The sequence below is a fragment of the Myxine glutinosa genome, chromosome 10 (genome assembly GCF_964187855.1).
Source record: "Myxine glutinosa chromosome 10, kmMyxGlut1.1, whole genome shotgun sequence".
Taxonomy (NCBI): domain Eukaryota; kingdom Metazoa; phylum Chordata; class Myxini; order Myxiniformes; family Myxinidae; genus Myxine; species Myxine glutinosa.
Genome location: NC_136270.1, coordinates 11,269,949 through 11,281,448, shown reverse-complemented (window position 1 = coordinate 11,281,448; position 11,500 = coordinate 11,269,949). Strand labels below are relative to the sequence as shown.

At 42.5% G+C, this 11,500-nt stretch overlaps 1 protein-coding gene across 1 annotated transcript in view; it reads right to left on the bottom strand.

The window, feature by feature from the left end:
* Nucleotides 1-8,073: 8,073 nt before the first annotated feature.
* The window catches only part of LOC144893984 (sodium bicarbonate cotransporter 3-like), a 30,297-nt gene continuing 26,870 nt past the window's right edge, over nt 8,074-11,500 (bottom strand). Inside the window, exon 5 of the mRNA XM_078785326.1 lies at nt 8,074-8,681. Within this exon, the coding sequence (XP_078641452.1) occupies nt 8,618-8,681 (64 nt within the window). The 3' untranslated portion in view covers nt 8,074-8,617. The remainder of the gene's footprint in view (nt 8,682-11,500) is intronic.

Here is an 11,500-nt window from a genome sequence, read left to right as displayed (position 1 = left end):
ACACAACCTTCCCGAATGCATAGTGCCAACTGTAAAGTTTGGTGGAGGAGGAATAATGGCCTGGGGCTGTTTTTCATGGTTCGAGCTAGGCCCCTTTGTTCCAGTGAAGGGAAATCTTAACGCTACATCATACAATGACATTCGACACGATTGTGTGCTTCCAACTTTGTGGAAACAGTTTGGGGAAGGCCTTTCCCTGTTTCAGCATGACAATGCCCCCATGCACAAAGTGAGGTCCATAGAGAAATGGTTTGTCGAGATCGGTGTGGAAGAACTTGACTGGCCTGCACAGAGCCTTGACCTCAACCCCATCGAACTTCTTTGGGATGAATTAGAACGCTGACTGTGAGCCAGGCCTAATCGCCCAACATCAGTGCCCGACCTCACTAATGCTCTTGTGGCTGAATGGAAGCAAATCCCCGTAGCAATGTTCCAACATCTAGTGGAAAGCCTTTCCAGAAGAGTAGAGGCCATTATAGCAGAAAAGGGGGGGGGGGGGGGGATCAACTCCATACTAATGCTCATGATTTTGGAATGAGATGTGTGATGTTCGGGTGTCCACATACATTTGGTCATGTACGTAGTGCATTTCTGTAAAATATTTCAGATTTTAGATTTTGTTAAACCCCCCCCACCAGAATCTGGTAAAAATCGGTACCCCTGTTAATGGGCCGCTTTGGCTAGATGTGAGGTTGGTCGACAGGTTGGCAGAAGTGCAATCCGTGCCTTCCAGCGCTATTTCTGGTTCTTCAACATCGAGCTAGTCTCACTGGCACTGTTCAGCGACCTAGTTCCACCACAAGCGCGGGGCGATCCTGCTAGTTTAACTAGTTATAGGGTAATATAGGGCTAGTAGACTAATATGTTGCTAGTTTAACAAAAAAAAGCATGACTAGATCAATATGAGAATATTTTTCAAAAACGGGGCGCTTGATCCTCATTCACCAATTGAAATGATGTTCATTAGTTATTTCCAAAGTTGGATGCATACAGGAACTAGTAAACTTCAACAGTGATAAGCATGATACATTGATACAATGTGCAAATATTTACACAGCTTTTTAGGTTTTTAAAGAATTTTATGAGCAAAATATGCAACTCGGAACTTTGTACTTTGTTCACAATCTACATGCAGACTCGGGAGAAATATATAGGGTGTCTCAATAAAATGTATACAGACATTAATATTTCAGATAAAAATAAATAACAGAGAAAGGCGCGATGTTGAGTGTTACCAATAACTACAGATCATCAGTTAGCTGTTACCCACAAGGCAGTGCAGAATGACGAGGCAGTATGGTTTTCGATATATAAAATCTGTAGACATTTTATTGAGACAGCATGTATATACTGACTGTACTGTAGTTATTATTTTGTAACATTTTCCAAAATGAAGGACAGTCATAAGTGCAAAAAATAACATAAATATGTGCTGTAAACATGTCAGTGCACTCAGATCTCTTCTTTTTGAGCATTAAGTTTGAGACTGATTACAAAACTGCACATTCTACTCGGTCATGTTCAGTACGTTGAATGAACAGCATCTTAATGAGAATCTTGGGGTGTTCGAGAAAAAAGCACAGAAAATAATTGCATTCTTTTATATATAATACTCACTGGCTTTACCTGAAAGCTGCTTTACTTGAATCGCAGACAAGTTTGTTTTTACTCTTACTAGTGGGGTGACCCTTGGGAATCCCACGGGCATGGAGGTGTATCGTTGCGATCGGTGCAGCCGTTTTTGCGGTACCTGGGACAATAACGTTAGGCGGGAGTCCAAACCTGAAAATGCTGGAGATCAAAGCTGAAATTGGGAAAGCAATATGGCCTATTTTACTCCGGGGGGTCCCAGGATTACCCAACCAAAATTTCGTTGCGATCGGTGCAGCCGTTTTTGCGGTACCCGGGACAATAACGTTAGGCGGGAGTCCAAACCTGAAAATGCTAGAGACCAAAGCTGAAATTGGAAAAACAATACAGCCTATTTTACTCCAGGGGGTCCCAGGATTACCCAACCTAAATTTCGTTGCGATCGGTTCAGCCGTTTTTGCGGTACCTGGGAACGGACGGACGGACATTTGGTGAATTATAGTGAGATGCCGGGTGTGCAGAAAAAATCCAAACCCTCCATTTTATTCACCATTCTTTTATTACCTCCACCACCTAAAGATAGGCGGACGTTATGTTTTCACCACTGGTTGTCTGTCTGTTTGTGGGCAGGGTATCTCAAAAAGTTAAGGATGGATTCGGACGAAACTTACGGGAATGGTTGGGTGTGTGGATAAGGGCGAATTGATTAGATTTTGGCGAAGATCCTGATGCAGATGCCGGAAATTTTAAGAACGATTCTTCACCAGAGAAAAACGGCCAAAATACTTTATGTATAGCATGATGTGTCAAAAAGTTGTGCACGGATTATGAAAAAAACAAGGTGAATGAGTTGGGTTAGTGACAAGAACAAGCCGATTAGATTTTGGTTAAGGTCCGGATGCAGTTCCGGCCTACAAGTGGGATACAAAACGTAAACTGTTCAGTGTTCAGCCTGTTGGAGGTAACACTCTATAATAATAATAATAATACATTTATTTTATATAGCGCTTTTCAAGAAGCCCAAAGACGCTTTGACAGAGTACAAAAAACAAATGCAAAAAGTCAAAAAGCAACAGGTAAATAATCAAAGCAAGAGGAAGGAGAAGGAGAAGAGATAGTCAGGGGTTAAATGCTGTGGGTTAAATGTTGAATGCAGTGTTGAACAGGTAGGTCTTGAGTGATGTTTTGAATGTGGTGAGTGAGGAGGAGTCTCTGATGGTGTGAGGTCCGCATGGGGGGGGGGGCGGGGCCGGGGGTTGGTACCAGCAGAGCGGAGGTTGCGGGTCTATGTTGTGCTATTCTAGTTAGTCTTGGCCCAAATGTGTCGCGAGACTATTGCAATGCCGGTCTGTATATGTGTGTGTGGTGGGTTGTCATCTCCATATATAGGTTTCAGAAGGTGGAATGGAGCCCTCCCAGGTCTCAAAGTATCCACCTTCGTGCTTGTGTGTATATGTATGAGCGTGAAATTTGCAAGATGCTATTATTGACTGCTATCTCAACACATGGGGAGGTTCAGGAGATGGAATGGAGACCTCCCTGGTCTCAAAGTATTCACCTCCTTTAGAGTGGGTATAATATCTGTATATAGTTATGTATAATATGTCACGCACAGTGCCTTCAGAAAGTATTGACACCCCTTGACTTTTTCACATTTTGTTGTGGTACAGTCTGAATTTAAAATTGATTGTATTGAGATTTTTTGTCACTGATCTACACATAATACGCCATAATGTCAAAGTGGCATTTATTTTCGATTTTTTTGACAAACCAATTAAAAATGAAAAGCCGAAATGTCTTTTTTTTTTTTTTTTTTGTATACAAGATCGAGGCTCGTGAAAGAGCGAACATTAATCACACAGAAAGACAAACAGACACACAAAACAAATAACATCGGGAGCGGTAGACAAGATGGGGAGAGAGGGGGAAGGACACAAACACAACATTTGAGAGCAGGGACCGAGAGACATGGAGACATCGAGAGAACTGTGGGAGGGAGAGGGCTTTGGGGGCGAGGCATGGGAAGGGGGGGGGTGGGAGAGGTATAAAACATATGGACACTGCCAAGACTTCCAGGAAAGAAGTTGGAATTTCAAACAAGGTGGATCTGGGGTGAATTAGTGGGGGTAGAAAAGATCAAGGTTTTGGATGGGGGAAGATAAGAGATGGTGGTGAACAGCTGTTTTGAAGACCTGGAGGGAGGAGTGTGATTGAAGTGAGTGTGGGAGTTTGTTCCAGAGGCGGGAGAAAAGAGGAATGAAAGAGTGAAGGTGAGCAGAGAGCCGAGATTTCGGCAGTTTAACCATCAGAGGGTGGCTGGCAGATCTTGTGCGACCTGTAGGAATATTTGGGGGACAGAGCACAGAGAGAGCTGGGGGAGCAAGGCCGGAGAGGAGTCAGTAGAAGACAGAAAGACCACCTACCTGCCTGCGGTGAGTGAGTGAAAGGCCCTCAGAGATAGCTTCATCGCGGGAGATTCCAATGATTCTGAAAGCTTTGGATTCAACAGCGTGAAGCCGAGCCAGGTGTGAGGCAGGAACACCAGCCCATAGGGGAGAACAGTATTCCATTGAGCTGCGGATGAAAGCCTTATATGTGGTGAGGAGCTCAGGTGTGCCTAGGAAGGACTTCGCACGACGGAGGATGCCCAGTCGGCGACTGGCTTTGGAGGCCAGCTTGGAAATGTGGTTTTCCCAAGAAAGATCATGGCAGATGGTGAGACCCAAAAGCTTGAGCGACAGAACTTCTTGGAGAGGATTGTTGAGAAAGTAGATGGGAGGGTTGTCCAGTCGATCTTTTCGGAGACACATAGTAAGAGTGTGAGATTTGTCAGGATTGAAAGACATGTTCCACATGTTTGACCAGTCTGTGATTTTGTCCAGGTCTACAGAGAGTGAGGAGGCTGCAGACTGCCGATCTGAGGGAAGAGGAATGGAGCGGCAGAGAGTGGAGTCATCAGCAAAGAGATACAGAGGATTTTCCAGAGAGTCGGAGAGATCATTGATAAAGACCAGAAAAAGCACAGGGCCCAGCACACTGCCTTGGGGAACTCCAGCCTGAACGGGAAGGGGAGATGAGAGAAATCCATTCAGGGCCACACGTTGACTACGACCAGAGAGGAAGTCCGCAAGCCATGCATGGAGATTTCCATGGATACCATAGGAGGAGAGTTTGGTGAGCAGAGCTGGGTGCCAGACCGTATCGAAGGCACGTGATATGTCAAGGGAGACAGCTCTGATTTCCTGTTTGGCATTGAGGACCTCCATCCATTGTTGAGACAGCAGAAGCAGCATGTCCAGAGTAGAGTGACCTGGTCTGAAACCAAATTGATGATCAGAGATCAAGCCATTGGAGAAGAGGAAAGATTTCATATCCGAAGCAATGATGGATTCCATGACTTTGCTGATAATTGGGAGCAGGCTGATTGGTCTGTAGTTGCAAGGATCTGTTTTTGCACCTTTTTTGTGTAAAGCGGTAATGTTTGCTGATTTCCAGGATGCTGGCAGATGACCTTGAGCAAAGGATAGGGTGAAAAGAACAGAGAGAGGGTGAGATAGAGCGGCAGAGCAGGATTTTAGGACCCGTGGGCTGATGCCATCTGGTCCAGTTGCAGAATCAGAGTCGAGGTTTGACAAAAACTCCTCCACCTTGTCAGGAGAGAAGGTCACAGAGTCCAGGAGCAGTTTGGTTCGACTGGGAAAGGTGGGAACAGAGAGAGATGGGTTTGGGACTAAGGATTTTGAGGCAAACACAGAGTTGAGGCATTCGGCTTTGTCACGTGCGATGTCAACTGTGTGGCCATTTGAGGTAAGGGAGGGGATGGAGGGGGAACAAACACCAGAAACGGATTTGACCAGATGCCACCAGGATTTGGAGGAAGGAGACAGGTTTGAGAGTTCATTCTTGAGTGAGGAGAGATAGTGCTTCCTGGCACTCCTGAGGGTAGACACACACTTGTTCCGAGCTTGGTGGAAGGAACTGAGATTTCCTTCAGTTGGATTAGCCTTCCAAGAGGCAAAGGCAAGTTGTTTCAGGGCAACTGCCTCACCACAAGATTCAGTGTACCATGGACGGGAGGAAGGGTAAGACAACTGAAGTCTTGAGTCCATAAGTATTCAACCCCTGTGCTATGACACCCCAAAATGAGCTCAGGTGCATCCAATTTCCTTTGACCATCTTTTCGATGTCTCTACAACTTGATTGGAGTCCACCTGTGGCCAAATAAATTGATTGGACATAATTTAGAATGAAACACACCTTTCCATATAAGGTCCCACAGGTGAGTGCATGTCAGAACAGAAATTCTACAATGGAGTTCAAGAAACTGTATGTAGAACTATGAGATGGAACTGTGAGGAAGCATAATTCTGTGGAAGGGTATAACACAATTTCTAGAAGTGTTGAAAGTTCCCAAGAGCACAGTGAGCTCCATCTTTAGGAAATGAGAAGAATATAGACCTAACCAGACTCCTCCCAGAGCTCAGGAAGGTGACCAAGAACCCAATGACCACTCTGACAGAACTACAGAGTTCCTTGGCTGAGATGGGGAACCTGCCTGAAGGATGACAGTCTCTGCAGTACTTCACAAATCTAGGCTTTATGGGAGACTGGCCAGGCGGAAGCCACTCCTGAGGAAAAGGCACATGACAGCATGGCTGGGGTTTGTTTAAAGGCACTTGAAAGACTGAGAGCATGAAGCAAAAGATGATGCGGTCTGATGAGCCGAAAATTGAACTCTTTGGCCTGAATGCAAAGCGCTACCTCTGGCGGAAACTGAGCACGGCTGATCACCCACCTAACACCATCCTTACCGTGAAGCATGGTGGTGGCAGCTTTGGGGATGCTTTTCAGCAGCAGTGACTGAGAGACTTTTAAGGATAGAGGGAACAATGAATGGTACCAAATACAGGCAAATCCTTGAGGAGAACCTGCTTCAAAGTGCAAAAGACCTAAAACTGTAGTGAAGAATTATATTATAACAGGACAATGACCCCAAGCATACAGCCAAGGCAACACTGGGATGGCTTCAGAACAAGAATGAGAAAGTCCTTGAGTGGCCCAGTCAAAACCCAGATTTCAATCCCATTGAGAATCTGTGGAAAGACTTGAAGATTGCTGTTCACCAACACTCCCCATCCAACTTGACAGGGCTTGAGCAAATCTGTAAGGAAGAATGGGAGAAACTCCCCGAATACAGATGTGCAAAGCTGATACAGACATACCCAAGAAGACTCAAAGCTGTAATCATTGTCAAATGTGCTTGTACGGAATGTTGATTCACTGGGCTGAATATTTATGTAAATTAGATATTTCTAAATTAAAATTTTAATAAACTTGTAAAAAAATTCTAAAAACATGTTTTCACTTTGTCAATATGTGGTATTTTGGGTATATCGGTGACAAAAATACAATTTAATCCATTTTAAATTCAGGCTGTAACAAGAAAACATGAAAGTTGAGGGGTGTGAATACTTTCTGAAGGCACTGTATAATTTGGGTATGATCACATATCAAATATCTCTGTGTCTGTGTACGTCCACATCGACATACTTTAGGTTTAAAACTATTTTTCTCTGTAACCGCTTGGCTGATCGATGCAAAATTTTAAACATATGAGGGACTCCCTATGAGGAATATTTAATTGCTAACTCTGACATCATAGGTCACATGGTATGGCAGCCATATTGGATTAAAGGGAAAAAATTGGACATAATCTTCTCTAAAACAGCTCAACAAAATTTTTTTGAAACTTGGCATATGTCATCAACTACCCATGGGGTATATTGGATGACAACCTCATCAGTGAAGTGGTATTCCAGCCATAATTGGTTGAATCAAAATCCTTATCCCAAAAAAATCTGAAACTTCCTATATATCCGATCTACGACCCGATGTGAATTAATCATTAAATTAATTCGTCATTAATTAATGACGAATGAATTGGTCACGTGGTCTGGTGGCCATATTGGATTGAAAAAAAAAGAAAAAAAAGAAAAAACCTTCTTCAGAACCGCTTAACAGATTGCTGTGAAGTTATGGTTCTCATACTTGGTACACCTTTGTCACACAAAATGTCGCACATATTCCTGACGTTTTATTAAATTTAAAATGAATGTATTGTGGATTTGATTTATGGGTTTGGGTTTTTTGGCACAGCCAGTACTTGAGGCATGACTTGATGACACAAATGAAAAAGTAATATAATAATTACCCACCACCAAAGGTGGATGGAGGTTATGTTTTCACCCCTGTCTGTCTGTCTGTCTGTCTGTTTGTGAACAAGATATCTCAAAAAGTTGTTGACGGATTCGGATGAAATTTTGTGGAGAGGTAGCGTAAGTGACAAGGACGAAATGATTAGACTTTGGTAACGACCCGGATTCGGATCCGGCCACTAGAATTTTAAAGAGATTCTTCACCATTGGGAGATATGGCTAAAACGATACATAGCAGGATATCTCAAAACCTTATGGATGGATTTGGATACAATTTGGTGGATCGGTTGTGTGTGCTGACTAGGAAGAATCGATTCAATTTTGGTGCCGGATCCGGCTAGTAGAATTTGTTAAGTGATTCTTCACCATTGGGAGATAAGGCCAACAACAGGATATAGCAGGATATCTCAAAAATTTGTGGACTGATGATTTTGATTAAATGTGATTTTGTATTGTGATTTTATGGTCTACTCTGGGATACAAAACGTAAACTGTTCACCTGGCGGAGGTATGCTCTCTACTGAGTGCCGTTCTAGTTCCTTATATTTTCATTGTGCTGTCTGGAATTGCAAATTAATATACAAAACATCCACAATGAAAGAAGTTGTGCTTGTGAGCATGAGTGCTTCTACAAAACTATAAAATTAGGCTGCTTTCACAGATAAGACATGGCCACGCACTTATTAATTCAACAACAGATTATTAATGGGCCACACACTTATTATTTCAAACCAACAATATTTTCCATACACGTCAGGCCCAAAGAGGATGCTCTTCAGAGAACCGAGCTTGCACTTCTTTTGAAAGAATCTTTAGACAGAAGTCTCTGTCTGCACTATGATCTTTGGGATCACAAGACTGGTGTCTTTTTCTGGGCTGAGGACAAAGGGATGACAAAAGCAATGCCAATAACTCAATAAATTTTTAGGATTATAAACATTAAATCACACTTTAGAGTGGTGGGTCTGACAATTATGCACATGTCTTAGGTTGGCCATATTGCCCGCCGGGATCATATTGAATCACAGAACTTCCATCTTTGCCGAAACTCCTCATTAAAGGTAATCCAGATAAAATTTGTCGTAGAAATTGGGAACATGGCTTTAATGATGCTCGACATATCTACTGTATCCACAGAACATGAGGTGAATGCCATTGAGAGTTTGTTATGGTTTGTGTTATGATTAATTAAGAGAAAAAACAGTTGAAAAAGCATCAGAAAAAAATAGATAGCAAATAAACAAGAAAGATCACAATTGCAAAAGTATTGTTGTGCTTGTGAGTGGGGACCAAGGTAGGACACAGGTAGGAGCCAAATAAATTTGTGGGCCACCATTTGAGGAACCATTGCAAAAAATATGTATAAAAATCTGCGTGTGTTACAGCAACGTCTTTATTTACGCCATAGTTGCATTATTGAAGATAGTTGTGCAAATGAAAAACGTGTGAATGAAAACTAATTCCGCAATAAGAAATAATTTAAGAGGTGGAGGTCCGGAATGACGCTGCCTGGTTGGACCACGATGCTATCGCTAGCCTAGTGATTGAACCTAAATGTTAAAATTATTAATTAGTGTTCTACATATTCTCATAATAAAGATTTGTTGAAAATTTGATGACAAACACTCAAATGGTAAAAATGTTATGCTCTAGGTACACACACTTTAACACATGGGAGGGCTCCGTACCACTTTCTGAAACCCCCATATGGGGATAGTAACCAACAACACACATACACACACACACACACACACACACACACACAAACATACACATATACACAAAGGTATATACACACACATCTCGTTTTTTCCGTTCTGATCCTCACAATTCTATCACACACATATGCATACACAAACACACACATACACTGATACACATACACACACACACACACTGATGCATATATACACACACACACACACACACACACACACACACACACACACACACACACACACACACACACACACACACTTCCAAGATGCTGTCTCCCGCTGCACAGACGGGCTGATAACTTACAATGGTGTGATGGTAAAGTGTATATAAATAATTAAATAATTCAGTGGTGTGTGTTGATGGTGGAGATGTTAAAGTGTACATTGATAAATAAATAATTCAAAGTTGTGTGTGTTGGTGATGCTGGTAAAGTTTATATCTTGAAAATAATTTCAAGTGTTTGTGTGTTTGTTTCTTATTCCTTCACAGCCGAACCATAGCACATAGAGGCCTCAAAAATTGGGTCTAGTTATTTCAGAGTCTGGGCAAGATATTAAGCTATCACACGTTGGCCTCGATGGCCGTTTTGAGGCCAACATCGGCCGCTATACAGCGTATATTGGGATATGGGGTCAGGCAGTGCTGCTACCAACCCGCAGGCAAAAGATAACCACCATAAGGCCAATTACTCCATGGCTTTTCAATGTCTAACATGTCCTGAAACCACCGCGTGGAAAAGCTCACCACTGTGAGGGCAACAACTCCATATTATGTTTTCAATGCACAATTTTTTTTTTTTTTTTTTTGTTTGTGTTTTCAAGCACAAGTTTTTCAATGCACAACCCCTACGTATTTCCCCCTATTCAGCGCTGGGTACCCCCCCCCCCCCCCACCCAAGTAAATTAATATATAATTAAAGGTATTGTGTCAGTTGCAGTGATTGTAAAGCAGGGTATATGCAGTCACTTGTCAAGTCACCAAATACTAACAACAGTTGAATTTGGCAATTATTTTTCATTCAAAATTTGCCAAAAAGCTAGTTCGAAAGCTTATTTAATATGCATACATACATGCCTTTTCCAGGAAACGATGTTGCTTAATAGGTTTGTAAAAATTTCTAAAAACAAAAATTCCACCATGACATTATGGGGTATGAGCAACGGTACCCGCCCTATGGGCGGGGCTTCAATTGGGAAGCCCAAATGAAAAGGCAAAATATCAGAAATTGAAGGCTTTTTATTTTATTTTAAACGATTCATATAAACATCCGTTGAATCATATCACACGCAAATCATAAAAATCTAAACAGTACATGGCGCCCATTTTGAAAAAAGATTGAATTCTGCAAAACGGAAGCGGCCGCTGCACGTCTTTCTCAGTCGCACGTTTATGTGCGAAGAGTGCGCGCCGAATCTGTAATACGGAAGCGGCCACTACACCCGTTTCTCAGTCGCTTTGCACACGCTGCCATGTTACTTCGAAGCCGCACATTTATATAGGAAGAGTTCGTCAGGAGTCTATCTACTCTCTCCTGGTACGTAGAATAAACTATTTGTAGAATTTCAACAAAAGCCACATCACTGTTCATATCGGTAAATATTATTCCATCGTGTTTGGAAAAACTGGAAAAACAATATAGCCTATTTTACTCCCAGGGGTCCCAGGAATACCCACCCATATCTATCTATCTATCTATCTCTCTCTCTCTCTCTCTCTCTCTCTCTCTCTCTCTCTCTCTCTCTCTCTCTCTCTCTCTCTCTCTGACAGCATACTACGTTTTAACTACAGATTAGGAGGCACATTTTGGCCGAACTGACGGTCAAGTACTCTGACCCAGCTAAGGAGCTGATACTGCAGGTTGACACTTCTGACACTAGACTTGGTGCTATGCTGATGCAAGAGGGGGACATATCATAGCATACGTCACCAGGTCTCTATCTGTTGCAGAAACCAGGTGTACACAGATAGAGAAGGAG